This window comes from Nycticebus coucang, chromosome 1, assembly GCF_027406575.1.
Source record: "Nycticebus coucang isolate mNycCou1 chromosome 1, mNycCou1.pri, whole genome shotgun sequence".
NCBI classification, from domain to species: Eukaryota; Metazoa; Chordata; class Mammalia; order Primates; family Lorisidae; genus Nycticebus; species Nycticebus coucang.
Genome location: NC_069780.1, coordinates 127517764 through 127534432, shown reverse-complemented (window position 1 = coordinate 127534432; position 16669 = coordinate 127517764). Strand labels below are relative to the sequence as shown.

The 16669-nt window shown below is 41.5% G+C and overlaps 2 protein-coding genes across 4 annotated transcripts in view; both read left to right on the top strand.

Annotated features, from left to right (window-relative positions):
- RASGRF2 (Ras protein specific guanine nucleotide releasing factor 2) overlaps nt 1–16669 on the top strand; it is a 274601-nt gene that overhangs the window by 201301 nt on the left and 56631 nt on the right. For both annotated transcript variants that reach the window (XM_053587375.1, XM_053587384.1), the window contains exon 18: nt 15625–15731. In XM_053587375.1, the coding sequence (XP_053443350.1) occupies nt 15625–15731 (107 nt within the window). The remainder of the gene's footprint in view (nt 1–15624; nt 15732–16669) is intronic.
- Nucleotides 7108–16669, top strand: part of CKMT2 (creatine kinase, mitochondrial 2) — a 118000-nt gene continuing 108438 nt past the window's right edge. The window contains exon 1 of one of the 2 annotated variants that reach the window (XM_053587404.1): nt 7108–7249. The gene's annotated coding sequence lies outside the window, so the exon portion shown is untranslated. The remainder of the gene's footprint in view (nt 7250–16669) is intronic. The other variant, XM_053587396.1, reaches the window with a different exon arrangement.

Here is a 16669-nt window from a genome sequence, read left to right as displayed (position 1 = left end):
GGCACCTGAGAAACGGCCTCTTCGCCTTCCAGCCATGTTCTTAGGTGGGGGCGTCCCCACCCTGCCCCTACCATGGGGGGCCGTGAGTTCATGGAAGGCACGTCGTGTCGTTTGTCAGTAAAAAGCAAGGATTTGTTTGGGGGTTCTGTGATAGAAACTTCCCCTCTCTCCAGTGGAATTTACCAAGAAGAACGCCCCTCATCCTCTGGATGGGACAGAGCGAGCTTGTAAGGTGAATGTGGACTTTCCTATTTTTGCTACGAAGTGAGAAGCTTGGAAGACGAATAGACAGAGATGATGCCATGAGCTTCTGAATCAAATGGGATCTGAGTCTAGAACTAGCTCCAGATGAGTGAAATAGAACTAACTTTTTACTCTGACAGTTCGAGCTGAGTTTTCTGTCCTCTATAACAAAAGATTGCTAAGTGATACTGCATTAAAGTGGAAGCAGTTGAACATGCCAGGAGGTTGCTACACCAGATGTGCTATGCTATTCTACCCTGTTCAGCTTCCATAATGGTAACTGTGATTCTAGACCATCTCCCAAGGAGTAGAAATCAATTCATAGTCTCAGCGAACCCTGTTGCCACGATGTGCAGGCAGCAAACATGCGAATTTCCTGCTTGTCTGCATTGACCTGTGTTCTCACTTTACCAGATGTGTGACCTTGACAAGGTAATTAAACTCTTCTTGTCCAGGAAAATATTCCAGACTTGGTCTTGCAGGCATGAGGCAGATATTAGAAGTACTTGCACTGGAGCAGTAACAAGTTAAAGAGATATTTAGGATGATTATTCTGGAAGAGACCAGACATCTTGCTCATTTCCAGAACTTTAAATTTTACAGGTTTTATGTTGTATTGTTTGAAGGTTATTTCCTCATTATTTGTTTATTTATTATTTTTTTTATTGTTGGGGATTCATTCAGGGTACAATAAGCCAGTTACACTGATTGCAATTGTTAGGTAAAGTCCCTCTTGCAATCATGTCTTGCCCCCATAAAGTGTGACACACACTAAGGCCCCACCCCCCTCCCTCCATCCCTCTTTCTGCTTCCCCCCCATAACCTTAATTGTCATTAATTGTCCTCATATCAAGATTGAGTACATAGGATTCATGCTTCTCCATTCTTGTGATGCTTTACTAAGAATAATGTCTTCCACGTCCATCCAGGTTAATACGAAGGATGTAAAGTCTCCATTTTTTTTAATTGCTGAATAGTATTCCATGGTATACATATACCACAGCTTGTTAATCCATTCCTGGGTTGGTGGGCATTTAGGCTGTTTCCACATTTTGGCGATTGTAAATTGAGCTGCAATAAACAGTCCAGTACAAGTGTCCTTATGATAAAAGGATTTTTTTCCTTCTGGGTAGATGCCCAGTAATGGGATTGCAGGATCGAATGGGAGGTCTAGGTTGAGTGCTTTGAGGTTTCTCCATACTTCCTTCCAGAAAGGTTGTACTAGTTTGCAGTCCCACCAGCAGTGTAAAAGTGTTCCCTTCTCTCCACATCCACGCCAGCATCTGCAGTTTTGAGATTTTGTGATGTGGGCCATTCTCACTGGGGTTAGATGATATCTCAGGGATGTTTTGATTTGCATTTCTCTAATATATAGAGATGATGAACATTTTTTCATGTGTTTGTTAGCCATTCGTCTGTCGTCTTTAGAGAAAGTTCTATTCATGTCTCTTGCCCATTGATATAAGGGATTGTTGGCTTTTTTCATGTGGATTAATTTGAGTTCTCTATAGATCCTGGTTATCAAGCTTTTGTCTGATTGAAAATATGCAAATATCCTTTCCCATTGTGTGGGTTGTCTCTTTGCTTTAGTTATTGTCTCCTTAGCAGTACAGAAGCTTTTCAGTTTAATGAAGTCCCATTTGTTTATTTTTCTTGTTGTTGCAATTGCCATGGCAGTCTTCTTCATGAAGTCTTTCCCCAGGCCAATATCTTCCAGTGTTTTTCCTATGCTTTCTTTGAGGATTTTTATTGTTTCATGCCTTAAATTTCAGTCCTTTATCCATCTTGAATCAATTTTTGTGAGTGGGGAAAGGTGTGGGTCCAGTTTCCGTCTTTTACATGTAGACATCCAATTCTCCCAACACCATTTATTGAATAGGGAGTCTTTCCCCCAAGGTAAGTTCTTGTTTGGTTTATCGAAGATTAGGTGGTTGGAAGATGTTAGTTTCATTTCTTGGTGTTCAATTCGATTCCAAGTGTCTATGTCTCTGTTTTTGTGCCAGTACCATGCTGTCTTGAGCACTATGGCTTTGTAGTACAGACTAAAACCTGGTATGCTGATGCCCCCAGCTTTATTTTTGTTACAGAGAACTGCCTTAGCTATACGGGGTTTTTTCCGGTTCCATACAAAACGCAGAATCATTTTTTCCAAATCTTGAAAGTACGATGTAGGTACTTTGATAGGAATGGCATTGAATAGGTAGATTGCTTTGGGAAGTATAGACATTTTAACAATGTTGATTCTTCCCATCCATGAGCATGGTATGTTCTTCCATTTGTTAATATCCTCTGCTATTTCCTTTCTGAGGAGTTCATAGTTTTCTTTATAGAGGTCCTTCACCTCCTTCGTTAGGTATATTCCTAGGTATTTCATTTTCTTTGAAACTATGGTGAAGGGAGTTGTGTCCTTAATTAGCTTCTCATCTTGACTGTTATTGGTGTATACAAAGGCTACTGACTTGTGGACATTGATTTTATATCCTGAAACATTACTGTATTTTTGATGACTTCTAGGAGTCTTGTGGTTGAGTCTTTGGGGTTCTCTAAGTATAAGATCATGTCGTCAGCAAAGAGGGAGAGTTTGACCTCCTCTGCTCCCATTTGGATTCCCTTGATTTCCTTGTCTTGCCTAATTGTATTGGCTAGAACTTCCAGCACTATGTTGAATAGTAAAGGTGACAGAGGACAACCTTGTCTGGTTCCCGTTCTAAGAGGAAAAGCTTTCAATTTTATTCCATTCAGTAAAATATTGGCTGTGGGTTTGTCATAGATAGCTTCAATCAGTTTTAGAAATGTGCCACCTATGCCTATACTCTTCAGTGTTCTAATTAGAAAAGGATGCTGGATTTTATCAAATGCTTTTTCTGCATCTATTGAGAGGATCATGTGATCTTTATTTTTGCCTCTGTTAATATGGTGGATAACGTTTATGGACTTGCGTATGTTAAACCAGCCTTGCATCCCTGGGATGAAGCCTACTTGATCATGATGAATGACTTTTTTGATGATAAGCTGTAATCTATTGGCTAGGATTTTGTTGAGAATTTTTCCATCTATATTCATGAGTGAGATTGGTCTGAAATTCTCCTTTTTGTTTGGGTCTTTTCCTGGCTTTGGTATCAGGGTGATGTTTGCTTCATAGAATGTGTTGGGGAAGATTCCTTCTTCCTCAGTTTTTTGGAATAATTTCTGCAGTACAGGAATAAGCTCTTCCTTGAAGGTTTGATAGCATTCTGGAGTGAAGCCATCTGGACCAGGGCATTTTTTAGTTGGAAGCTTTTTTATTGTTTCTTTGATCTCAGTGCTTGAAATTGGTCTGTTCAGGAGGTCTATTTCTTCCTGGCTAAGTCTAGGGAGAGGGTGTGATTCCAAATATTGATCCATTTCCTTCACATTGTCAAATTTCTGGGCATAGAGTTTCTGGTAGTATTCAGAGATGATCTCTTGTATCTCTGTGGGATCAGTTGTTATTTCCCCTTTATCGTTTCTGATTGAGGTTACTAGAGATTTTACTTTCTATTTCTAGTTAGTCTGGCCAAAGGTTTATCTATTTTATTTATTTTTTCAGAAAACCAACTCCTTGTTACATTAATTTTCTGAATGATTCTTTTGTTTTCAATTTCATTGATCTCTGATTTGATTTTGGATATTTCTTTTCTTCTACTGAGTTTAGGCTTAGATTATTCTTCTTTTTCCAATTCCATAAGATCTCTTTTGAGATTGTTGATGTGCTCTCTTTCTGTTTTTTGAATGTAGGCATCTAAAGCGATGAATTTTACTCTCAAAACTGCTTTTGCAGTATCCCACAGGTTTTGGTAGCTTGTGTCTTCATTGTTGTTATGCTCAAGGAAGTTAATGATTTCCTGTTTTATTTCTTCCTGCACCCATCTGTTATTCAACAGAAGATTGTTTAATTTCCATGCCTTTGGGTGGGGTCGAGCATTTTTGTTAGAGTTGAGTTCCACCTTTAGTGCATTATGGTCTGAAAAGATACAAGGTAAAATTTCAATTCTTTTGATTCCGTTGATATTTGTTTTGTGTCCCACGATATGATCAATTTTGGAGAATGTTCCATGGGGTGATGAGAAGAATGTATATTCTTTATCTTTGGGGTGGAGTGTTCTATATGCGTCTATCAAGCATAGTTGTTCTAGGGTCTCATTTAAATCTCTTATATCTTTGTTTAATTTCTGTTTAGAGGATCTGTCCAGCTCTGTAAGAGGAGTGTTAAAGTCCCCTGTTATGATGGTATTATCAGATATCATATTGCTCAGACTGAGTAAGGTCTGCTTCAAGAATCTGGGAGCATTTAAATTGGGTGCATAAATATTTAGAATTGAAATGTCTTCTTGTTGTAGTTTTCCCTTGACCAATATAAAGTGACCATCTTTGTCTTTTTTGACTTTAGTTGCTTTAAATCCACATGTATCTGAAAATAAGATTGCAACTCCTCTTTTCTTCTGAATTCCATTTGCCTGAAAAATTGTCTTCCAACCCTTGACTCGGAGCTTTAATTTGTCTTTTGAAGCCAGGTGTGTTTCTTGCAGACAGCAAATGGATGGCTTGTGTTTTTTAATCCAGTCAGCCAATCTATGTCTCTTCAGTGGGGAATTCAAGCCATTAACATTTATGGAGATAATTGATAAGTGTGGTAGTATTCTATTCGTCTTATTTGGTGAGAGCCCATTGCTTAGTTTTATCTTTTGCATCAGTGTGGAGGTTAGGTTCTGTCCTTTGATTTCTGAGTTCTTACTTTGCTGCTGATCCATTGTGGTGGTCAGTGTGCAGAACAGATTGAAGTATTTCCTGTAGAGCTGGTCTTGTTGTGGCGAATTTCCTCAATGTTTGTATATCTGTAAATGATTTGATTTCTCCGTCAATTTTGAAGCTTAGCTTAGCAGGGTACAGAATTCTGGGCTGGAAATTGTTCTGTTTAAGTAGATTAAAGATAGATGACCATTGTCTTCTTGTTTGGAAAGTTTCATTAGAGAAGTCTGCGGTCACTCTGATGGATTTGCCCCTGTAGGTCAACTGGCGCTTACTCCTGGCAGCTTGCAGAATCTTTTCTTTTGTCTTGACTTTGGACAGGTTCATCACAATGTGTCTTGGAGAAGCTCGGTTAGAGTTGAGGCGACCCGGGGTCCAATATCCCTCTGAAAGCAGTGTGTCAGAATCTTTGGTGATGTTTGGGAAATTTTCTTTTATAATATTCTCTAGTATGGCTTCCATTCCTCTGGGGCATTCTTCTTCCCCTTCTGGAATTCCTATAACTCGTATGTTGGAACGCTTCATAAAGTCCCATAATTCTGACAGTGAACGTTTTGCTTTCTCTCTCTTCTTTTCTGCCTCTTTTACTATCTGAGTTATCTCAAGAACTTTGTCTTCTACCTCTGAAATTCTTTCTTCTGCATGGTCTAACCTGTTGCTGATACTTTCCATTGCATCTTTAAGTTCCCTGATTGACTGTTTCATTTCCTTCAGCTCTGCTATATCCTTTTTATATTCTTCATATCGTTCATCTCTGATTTGATTCTGTTTTTGGATTTCCTTTTGGTTATTTTCCACTTTATTAGCAGTTTCCTTCATTGTTTCCATCATTTCTTTCATTGTTTTCAACATGTGTATTCTAAATTCCCTTTCTGTCATTCCTAACATTTCTTTATAGGTGGAATCCTCTGCAGTAGCTACCTCATGGTCCCTTGGCGGGGTTGTTCTGGACTGGTTCTTCATGTTGCCTGGAGTTTTCTGCTGATTCTTCCTCATGAGTGATTTCTTTTATCTGTTTCCTTGCCCTAATTTTCCTTTCACTTCCTCTTGCTCTTTAAGTTCTTGTGCCTGTGGACTAAGGGTTACAGGACCAGAAGGGTGAGAAGGTTGAAGAGCAAAAAAGGGATGAAAGAAAGGAGGACCGAGTGATAAGAAAAAAAAGAAAGATAGAGAAAGGAGGGGGGGTGGGGATAAGGAATATTGACAAAAAGAAGAGAGGCACAGAAAGAGGGAGACAGGGCAATATAGGTGTACAGTAGGGTACTTTGACACAACCTTAAAAAACCCCACCTTCTGGGGGTGCCCATTTGGGTGGTTCCCTTGAGGTCAGCAGCTCTTTGCTAACCTGATCAGACACAGTACCCCACCTCCACCAAGTAGAGAGGAAAGACAAAAATGCTATAAATCAAACCAAAACAAGCAAACAGAAAACTTTACGGGGATAAAATTGGGTGAAAAACCAAATGATAGCGGTAGAAACACTAGCAAAAATGAAGTTGTAGTTATTAAAAAAGGCAGCAATGGGAAATTATAAATAAACTAGAAAAATTGAGAAAGAAAAAGGGATCTGTATGGAAAAGATTGAAATTAAAAAACAAAAGAACATCAACAACATCAAAATAAACAAACAAAAAAAAAACACTCAAACAAAAAAAAAGAAAAAATACACAACCAAAAACAGTGCAGTTTGTATATGTTATTGAATATTGTCTGGGCAACACGTGGTCTTCTGGGGTATGAGATGTTAGTCACAGTTCTGATACGACTGGAGGCTGCTGATTTCTCAAACCCCAGCAGGTAGACACCCTAAATCTCTCTTCAGCCCACTTAAAAGGCACTTTGAACTTGTAAACTTGCTGAGCAGAAGCTTTCCCAGCTTTCTCGCTGGAATCACTGCTGAAGTGGCTATCCACTTACCCAGTGTGCCAAAACCGGTCTCACTCTTCCCCTGAGGGTTAGGGCTGCAAGGCGGCTCAGACCCCACCCTTAGGCTACTTGGTTGCTGGGTTACCAGCTCCCACCCGTTTCTAGCTCTGCGACCCTGAGGGCGGAGCTTGCCGGGGCAGATCACTGACAATGGTTCCGTGTGACCCACTGCCAAACACTATTAGCTCCGTCTGGCTCAGCGGCTCAGACTGGGACCCTAGACAACGGCCAAAGTTCTCCGCACTCCCGCTCAGGCCTTCCCCAAGGCAGTTCAACTCAGTGCCAAGTCCAAGGACATCAAAACAGTTCACAGGTAAGGCCTTTCTGGTTTGCAGTCTCGCTGCTACTGAACTTACAGTTGTGGGCGGGTTTAGACGGATTGAACACACGCGACCACTTGCCGGTTTTCCACTGTTTTAGTCCTCCTCTTGGGGTCCAGAAGTCTCTCGCTGACTCCCTGTATCCTCATAGGAGTGATGATAGGCAGTTCCCACCAGCCAGAGATGCCTGGAGTCCTATCTCCCCAGACTCACGGTGCCCAGATGCAAAGAAGCTGTTACTCGGCTGCCATCTTGCTCCGCCTCCCCTCCTCATTATTTGTTTTATAATTTTTTATTTTTTTGAGACAGAGTCTCACTCTGTTGCCCTAAGTAGAGTGCCCCGGCATCAGCCTAGCTCACAGCAACCTCAATCCTTTTGGGTTTGAGCAATCCTCTTGCCTCGGCCTCCCAAGTAGCTGGGACTACAGGCAATTTCCATTTTTAGAGAGCAAATTCCATGAGAGCAGGGCACACATCTGTTTGTTCACCCAGCACCTGCATAATACATGGAACACAGTCAGTGCTCCATAGATATTGATTGAATAATTAAATTATGAATGAAGAACAGAAGGATAGAGGGAATGGAGAAAAGAAAAATAAGAGACGATACCTGCAACCCACGTGTGATGGAAAGAGAATGGAGAAGGGATAAATCTGACAGATGCTACCAGAAGTTAACAGTTTGTTGGCCTAAATAGAAAAAGACAAGGACAGACAGAGAAAAGTAAGGTTTCCCACCTGAGATGCTGAAACATGGTTATCCCATGAAATCCATGGGAAAGTTAGGATGGGAAGGAGTTAGAGGGAAAGACACATAAACTTGACTTGGGGGTATATTCTTTTTTTTTTTTTTCTTGAGACAGAATTTCACTTAGAGTGCTGTGGCATCCCAGCTCGCAGCAACCTCAAACTCTTGGGCTCAAACAATTCTCTTGCCTCAGCCTCCCAAGTAGCTGGGACTACAGGCACTCGCCACAACTCCTGGCTATTTTTTGTTGCAGTTGTCATGTTGTTTAGATGGCCCAGGCCAGGTTCGAACCCACCAACTTCGGTGTCTGTGGCCAATGCCATAACCACTGTGCAATGGGCGCTGAGCCTTGGGGGTATATTCTTATGAGTGGAGAATGTGTCAGTATGGACATGTGGGAAGCTTGAAGTAAGGGGCTGGGGAATACTGCAACCAGAGAGAGGGTTATGTTCCCAGAGGAATAATCCCTGAATGGAGTCAGCTCAGTAAGAAAGGAAGCACCAAGAAATAAGGCAGAAGTGGGCAGCCTGGAGGGTCGGGGGAGAGTGAGGGGAGTGTCTGGTGACAGAGAAAAGAGGGAAAACGGTAAGAGAAGAAGCATTGAATTATGTCAATAAAGGACAAACTTAGTTATTTAGGATTTCTGAGAAATTACTGCAGGGTGTGTAAACAAGTGCTAATTGTGTAATTGTGTAATCAAACTTTCAAACATTTTTTATTGCATCCCACTCTAAGAAATACATCTTACGTTCTGACCCAGGACACACACAGACAGACATGTAATGGAAGTTTCCCTGTGACTTCCTAGCTTCACCGCGCATAATTCACTCAGATGCTTTTCACCTATTTCTTTTTTAAAATGCTGGTCACACCACATTAAATTGATTTTACTGCCCATTAGTATGTCATGACTGGAAGTTTAAAAAGTTTAAAAAGCACTGGGCATGTAAGAAATGTAATAAGTTTGGGGAAAGAGCACATTTGAAGGAAATCTAAACTCCAGGAAGACAAGTAAAGTCCAAGGCAGTATGAAATGTATCTATTTATGCTGATGCTGTACCCTCATGCTTCAATATTTACAAGAGAGATAGAATTTAAAAGAAAGGACTTCCTTTCCCCCAAACACCACGTAGCATCTCCTCTCTATCTATAGGTGTTGGTTTAACTTAACAACTTTCAAGAGAAATTTAAGGCTTAGACTTTGGATCCTGGCGGGGAGGTGTAATTAAGGGTGCTCTGGCTTTGGAAATTCGCAGACCTTGGCTCAAATCCTGGTTCTGACCCTTATTAGCTCTTACCTTTTGATCTTGATTTTCTGTTTCTTTGTCTGTAAATGAGGATAACAACAGCTACCCTACCTGATTGCTGTCATGGTTGAAGAAGCCACCTTACTTATGATAGTATACTCAGCACCTGGTGGGCATGTGAGGCATGGTAATTGTTGTTATCGCCTTTGGTTGTAAGAGTTGAATTATAGACCATTTGTAGAGCTCCTAGCACAGAGCCTGGCCTAAGTCAGCAATAAATATTCACAATCTTTTTATATCACAACCAAAGAGTAAAAATATAGTTGTAATCCAAGTTCACAGATGTATACAGAAGAGTTATATGGCTTTGTTTTGTACAGAGTTTTTAGAATGATGTCTGTTAGTAGGAAAGCACTTTGATAGCATTGATGCTATTGGTTGGATCGTGTCTCATTTGTATAAAGTGAAAAATGACGCATCACTGAAATGGCATTATTCTTAACTCTCCTGCTGAAAAAAACCGTTAAAATGGCCACAGTGCTTTCATTCATTAAGCCTAAATGTATTAAGTAACTATGGTGCCAGGCACTGGGGATAAAGGCACAGCATAAACCACTTTCTAGAAGTATAGTTAAATTAATCAATAGTTCATACTCCCCACCACCAGGAACCATTGATATCAATGCTATCCCTTTGCATTTCATCTCTTCCTGATTATTATTATTTATTTATTTTTGCAGTTTTTTTTGGCCAGGGCCGGGTTTGAACACATCACCTCCGGCGTGTGGGGCCGGCGCCCTACTCCTTGAGCCACAGGCATCACCCTCTTCCTGATTTTATTCTAACTTTCAGTCAGAACATGGCTAAAAGATAGTGTTGGCATTAATAATAGCTCTGTCACCACTTCTTGGTGACCTACTGTTGATGTTAAAATTCCTTTTCTCTTACAGTTTCTTCCTCAGGTTGCCTGAGGGTGGCTTTAACTGGATGAGCCCATAATCCCTTGATGCATAGTCTTACTTTTAGCACACCGTCGTTTCTTCTTCATGCTGACTATCACATCATTTGAAGAGCAAAGTAAAAACTTCCCTTCTTTCCCCTATTTTTAAGCCACCTCACTTTTCTCCTGCTATTTGCTGTATTTTCTGCTTGTGACAGATTTCAAATAAATTATCGTCCTGGCAATATGGTGAAAAGAATGATCTTTATCCAGATATATGGCATCTGCAGAAACTTTCAAATAGCTTCTATTAGAGCGATGCAAGTTTTTATTAAGAAAAATGCCTGTGAGTGCCTGCTATGTGTGAAGCAGACAGACCTACAAAGAAAATGTCTTCACCAAGCCGCCTGTAGTCTGAGAAGAGAGATAGTTACAAAAGATGGAATGATTCACAAGGGAAGGTCCATAGAGTTAAAGCTCTTTTTTTTTTTTTTTTTTTTTTCAGTATAACAAAGAGACATTTTATTTAGGAAGAACAAAGAGAAAGTTTAGAGCACTTCCAAACGGAGTGGGAAGGGTCCCTTCCCGTGAAGGAGAAGTGAAACAGAGAGACTTTATATCTCATTCTCAAGTTTACGTGTCTGGTGATCCAGTTCTTGTCATTTTTCAGATGACTTCATTTGCCCAAATTAGCTAGTGTGACCGGTGCCTAAAATTCAAAAGAACATGCATAATTTGGAAAGTCAGGAATCACTGGGAAACAGACTTCCCAGGAGAGAGCATAGTTCCTGAAAACAGTACATGTCAGACAGACGTCACACTCTTCATTTCCTTCTACTCTTTTTTTTTCTTTTTTTTTTGAGACAGAGTCTCACTTTGTCACCTTGGGTAGAGTGTCGTGACTTGGCTCATAGCAACCTCCATCTCCTGGACTCAAGCGATCCTCTTGCCTCCTGAGTCGCTGGGATTACAGGCGCCTGCCACAACACCCGGCTATTTTTAGAGACGGGGCCTCACTTGGGCTCAGGCTGGTCTCAAACTCCTGGGGTCGAGCACTCCACCCACCTCAGCCTCCCAGAATGCTGCATTTCCTCCTTAAAGGACCTTTTTCAATGCTTGATTAATGCATGCTGGGCTTTAGTGTTAGAGATAAATAATGCTCTCTCTATACAAACCACTGACGATTTAGAAATACTGTAAACCAGATACTCAAATCATCTACCTACTTGTAATAGACTCGGATAGATTAAGTTTTGTCAAGGGGGCTGCTGTATCCTCTTCCACTGTGCTTGTCGTAGCTGTGTTCTCACGGGTGACAATCATGCGTTCTTGCTGTAATACAGACCTCCGGGTCCATGCCAACACGCTTCCACTCCAACATGCCTGTCTCCCCATTTTTCACTGTCCATTAAGCTGTGTGATCAGAACAACTGTTTTCTACAACTTGCCAGATTTCCCCCTTACAAGCCACCATCTATATTGAGAGCTGCTTGTGTAATATTTATTTCCGAATTTAAATATGAATTTAAATTTCTGAGTTTAAATATAAACTGCCCAGCTAATTGGTGGCAATAAGGGCACAAAAGCCATGCTGCCTTCAAATCATAGCTCCACACCCAAGGAGTTCTTGTACCATTTTTTTTTGAGACACAAATAGCAAATATTTATGGGGCTTTTAACTATTTTTCACTCGTCAAATGTTACCGCACAACCAAACACTACGTACTAGGAGAATCTACTTTGCTAACATCACACATCTGGAATACTTAATGTGTGTCTCAACATTGGAGGTCGAGAGTAGACCATTTAATAGTCCTCCTGTCGGAAATTCTCAGTAGGGGCCGAGGGTGGCGTGGTGGGGGGCGCCAGATTCCTGGGCCCTATGTCTACTGGTTCTTGCTCCCGTGGCTGGGGTGTGTGTCTTATAATTTTGGATGGCGAGGTAACCATCAATGGTACGCCTCAGTGGTAACCCAGCAGGAGCTGAGGTTCAACTGGAGAGGTTCTGTGTGCTTCTGTTGGGGTCCCCAGGGTTATCACTGGCCTGGGCCACATTTTATTTTGACTTCTGATCTGGAGGGCAGACCCCAGAATAGTGGCTCAGTCTCAGCATCGGACCTCCCTGTGCCCCGGGAAGCTGTTTTTGCCCCTTGCCCCACTGAGATCCAGGCAGAGGCAGATACTCATCTTTGTTGTCTCTGCTTGTAGGTAGGGAAATATTTTTCCCAGTATACTCTTTTCCTGAGGGGTGGTCCATTGAGAATTCCAGCTTTATGTGAGAGTCTCAGTTCTCATGTCCCTACTAGTGAAGCCCTGGGGCTTTTTCTCCTGAATGCACACACTATGCCGGGGGTAACCTCTGCTCCCCTCAGGGCAGCCAGCATCAGTTCGGAACTTGGTTCTGGGTTTCAGATCCTTCTGTGTGTTTACCCTCTATAATTCCTTACATTCTCGAGAACTCGGGTATGCATTTAGAAACACACCTGTATTTATTGTGTTTTTCTCAGAATTTCTAAGTTTTTAATAATAAACGTTTTTTCAAGATAGTTTGTCTGCCGAGAGCATATCATTACCATCATCTGAGAGAATTTGAATGGGTGGAAGAGGCCTGTCTACATTCAAAGAGGAGTGAGGAAAAGAGGCCTCTGCCCTTTAAAAACTTACAGATTATTATTTTATCTCTGGCTCACTCAGCTGCAAGACCCAGTCAATTCACTCAGTTTCCTCCTATTCATATCTCATTCATTAAGTGCTTTCTATGTTCCTCCTACCAGGCTTTCATTCATTTCTTCAGCATATGCATGTTGTGTACAGCATCTGCTCCATGCCAGGCAGGTGCCTGTGCTCAGCAAAACACACACCAGCTCCTATCTTAATGGAGGACACAAAAATTGATCCGATTATCCATAAAGTATAAAACTGTGAGATATATAATGGGAGATTTTTCCAGTTCAAGCTAGGACAGGCTTATTTGGGGGAAGTGAAACAAGAAGCACTAAATGAAAGGGGAGTGGTAATAGTTCCAGATATGGAGCAGTTATGTGCAAAGGCCCTGGGGTGGGGATGAAGGACTAAAAGAAGGGTGGTAAGATGAAACAGGAAATAGAAAAAATATAGTTTCAGGAAAGGCTGATAGGAGCTAGGGCCAAAACTGCAGTCTATATTAAGGAGTTCTGTAATTCTCATAAGAACCATCAGAGGGCTTTCTCTCTCTCTCTCTTTCCTTCTTTCTTGTCTTTCCTTCTTTTCCTTTTCTTTATTTTCTCTCCCTCCTTTCCTTTCTTTCTCTTTCTTTTCTTCAGGGTATCACTCTGTCACCCAGGCTAGAGTGCAGTAGCTTAAGACTTACAGACATGTGCCACATACAGCTAATCTTGAGTTTTTGTTTTTGTTTTTTTTTTTTTTTATGAGCTGGGGTCTCACTATATTGGCCAGGCTGGTCTTGAACTCCTGGCATCGAGTGATGCTCTCACCACAGCCTCCCAAAGTTCCGGAATTATAGGAGTGAGCCACTGTGCCTGGCCTAGTGAAGGGCTTTAAACACTAGAATGACACGTCCTAATTTTCTTTCTGAGATACTAAAAGATCTTTTTTATTTCAGTGGGGAAAACAGATTTAAGGAGGCAAGAATGAGAGTGGAGCTGGGTTGGATGCTACTGCAGTAGACCAGAGGAGAGTTGCTGGTAGCTCCATCCAGTTTTGGCTTTGTAGATAGGAAGACATGGACGGATTAGAGATTCATTTAGCAGGTAAAATTATGTAGTATTAGGAAGCAGGACAGAGATGGGACTGCAGTAATTCCAAAGGTTCAGGCTTATGTAGCTGGATGGATGGCAGTATTTCTTTTTTTTTTAAATTTCCAGTTAATGTAAGGGTACAAATGTTTAGATTAGGTATTTTTCATCTCTAAGGTCAAGTTCAAGATGTAGTTGAGCCCTTCATCCAGGGAGCATGCTGGATTGTGGTATTTCTTTACTAAGGGGATACTAGAATGAGGCAAAGGTTGGTGGAAATGCCATGGGATTTTCTTTTGGACATACCGAGTCTGAGTTTTGTTTCAAACATGAAAGAGAAAAATATCAACAGGCAATTGAATATTTGGGTCTGGAAGTCAGAGAAGAGATCTGGGGATATAAACATGCAAGTAATTTGCTTATAGGAATCCCTTAAGTGGTGGCCTAGATGAGACTTCCTAGGGAGACGTGATAGATAATCCCTTGGCTCTATTCCCTTAGGATGTGGAGGTTATTATGACCATCATGGGGGCTGCTTTGAGGGTGAGCCAGGATGAGGAGCTTGGAGTACGCCATACAGAGAGCGAGAGCTGAGGAGATGAAATCAGTGAATCTTTCAAGAACTTTGCCAGTCAAGTTATATAAGGCCTTAATGAAAGGAAATGTATCACTTAATTATGATTGCAAGGCAGAATCTGTTAAAACAGGGAGTCGGTACAAAAACGTTTAAATGGTTTCTTGATAATGAAAAAAAGAAGGTGGCCAAGACAGAGACATAGCTGGTACAGAGAGGACTCAAGGCACTGAGCCGATATTGAATTATAATCATAGCTGACATTTATTGCACTCTTCCTGCTGCGCCAGGTACCATTCTAAACGCTTAACGTGCAGTGAGAAACTTAACCCCGCAGCAGCTCTGTGAGGTGGGTATGTCCATGATCTCCAGACATGTTCATGGTCTCTGGTTAGGTCACTGGAGAGATGGCCTAAACTGCCAGTGATTTGAACCCAGGCAGGCAGCTTGTAGAATGCATGTTTTTTATTTAAATCCTTTTATTTTATCTTTGATCAACAAATAATCATTGTATATTTAAGGGATAAAAGGTGATGCTTCGATATATGTTTGCCATATGTCTTGATTGAACAAATCTATTGCCTCACGCTTATTTTTGTGTGGTGAAAATATTTAAAAGATGTAAAAATCTACTCTTGCAGTCTTTTTGAAATGCAACGTTCTTAACCACTCCGCCGTGCTTCTCAATAAGAGGTGAGGAATTTGTATCATCCATGAACGAGAATATAAGGTTGTCCATTGACACATATATTGAAAATGTTATTGCTTATGTTATCCCTTTGGGGAAAAAGTATAAATTAATGGTGACTCAAGTGCGCTGTTAAAATTCCTTCTTGGCTTTGTAATAATGGAAGTGTCATTAGGATAGCTTTAGCTTTAATCAATGTCTTTAATAAATGTGTGCACATTATTCATTTAATCGCACCTGTAACTACTTGGTGGCTTTGCCACGGAGAGTAAAACAGGTAAGCAGAATTCACAACAGTCTGACACCACTTGCACCTCTCTGCCAAGATGGGTCATCTGTGAATTTCATTAACCGATATCCAAAAATAAGTGACCTTTCCCAGGTCCCCTGGGGATTGGCTTTAACTACAAGCTGTGTGTGTTTCTTTTCTTCCTAAGGATTTAACAACTCTGAGCGGACATGTGACAAAGAGTTTATCATTCGGAGAACAGCCACCAACCGAGTACTGAACGTCCTCCGTCACTGGGTCTCAAAGCACGCACAGGTAATGCAGTGGGCGCGATAATTACTTCCAAGGATTTTTTTTAAATCAACATTTTAAGTCACTACACATGCACAGTGCCTCCTGCTTTGGAGTTAAAAATTTGAAACCTCGACGCTGGAACTTAGGAAAGGAAGAAAAAAGATAGACATGCAGACACACACATGTGTCTTGCCAACATCCGCTTTTTCAGATCTACAAATGGCATGGTGAAACAGGGCTCCTTTTCCCCTCATCTTCCCGGGCAGCATCACCATCTGTGAGTTCTAGAGCCCTGGTAGGGGTGATATAGGGCACCACCCTGTGGGCACCATGTGCATGGTCCTCCCTGCAAGTGGAGTTGGGTGTAAGAGGTCACCAGCTGCAGTGCCCCCACCACCCTCAGAGGCAAGCCTCACGATGCCCACTGGAGGTAAACAGCAGGTGCGCCCTGGAGGTAAGCAACACTCTGGAGCAAGAGCCCTCGGGCATCTGGTTAGGGAGTGTTTTCTCAGCCTGATTTGAGAGATATTTTGCCTCATGCCCTTTGATGTTTTGGTTCCAAGTACTGTTTTTAAACTGCGTGGCAATGCCAGCACACCCACGTGTTATCTCTGTGTGTGTTTTCATTCAAGTTTATGGAATTTATGTTCCTTTCACAAATAAAGTGGGGCCCCTCTTTGCCTCACTGGTTTGCTGTGTACACAGAGGTTTTCTTACCCACTGTGTAGGATGGGCAGGCCCCCGTGGGCCATGGCTGCCTAGTACTCAGCAAGGAGACTTTTGGAGAGAGAATGGAGCCCTGCACACCTCAGATCAGAGCATGTGAAACTTGTAACATTGTTGGCTAGCTAATGAGTACTGCACATTATAGGAGAGAAAGGGAAGGTGCTCCTGGGTGCTTATTATTCTCAGAGCCGTCACGGGTCTGTTGCAGGGTCCTTAAAAATGACAGTCTATTT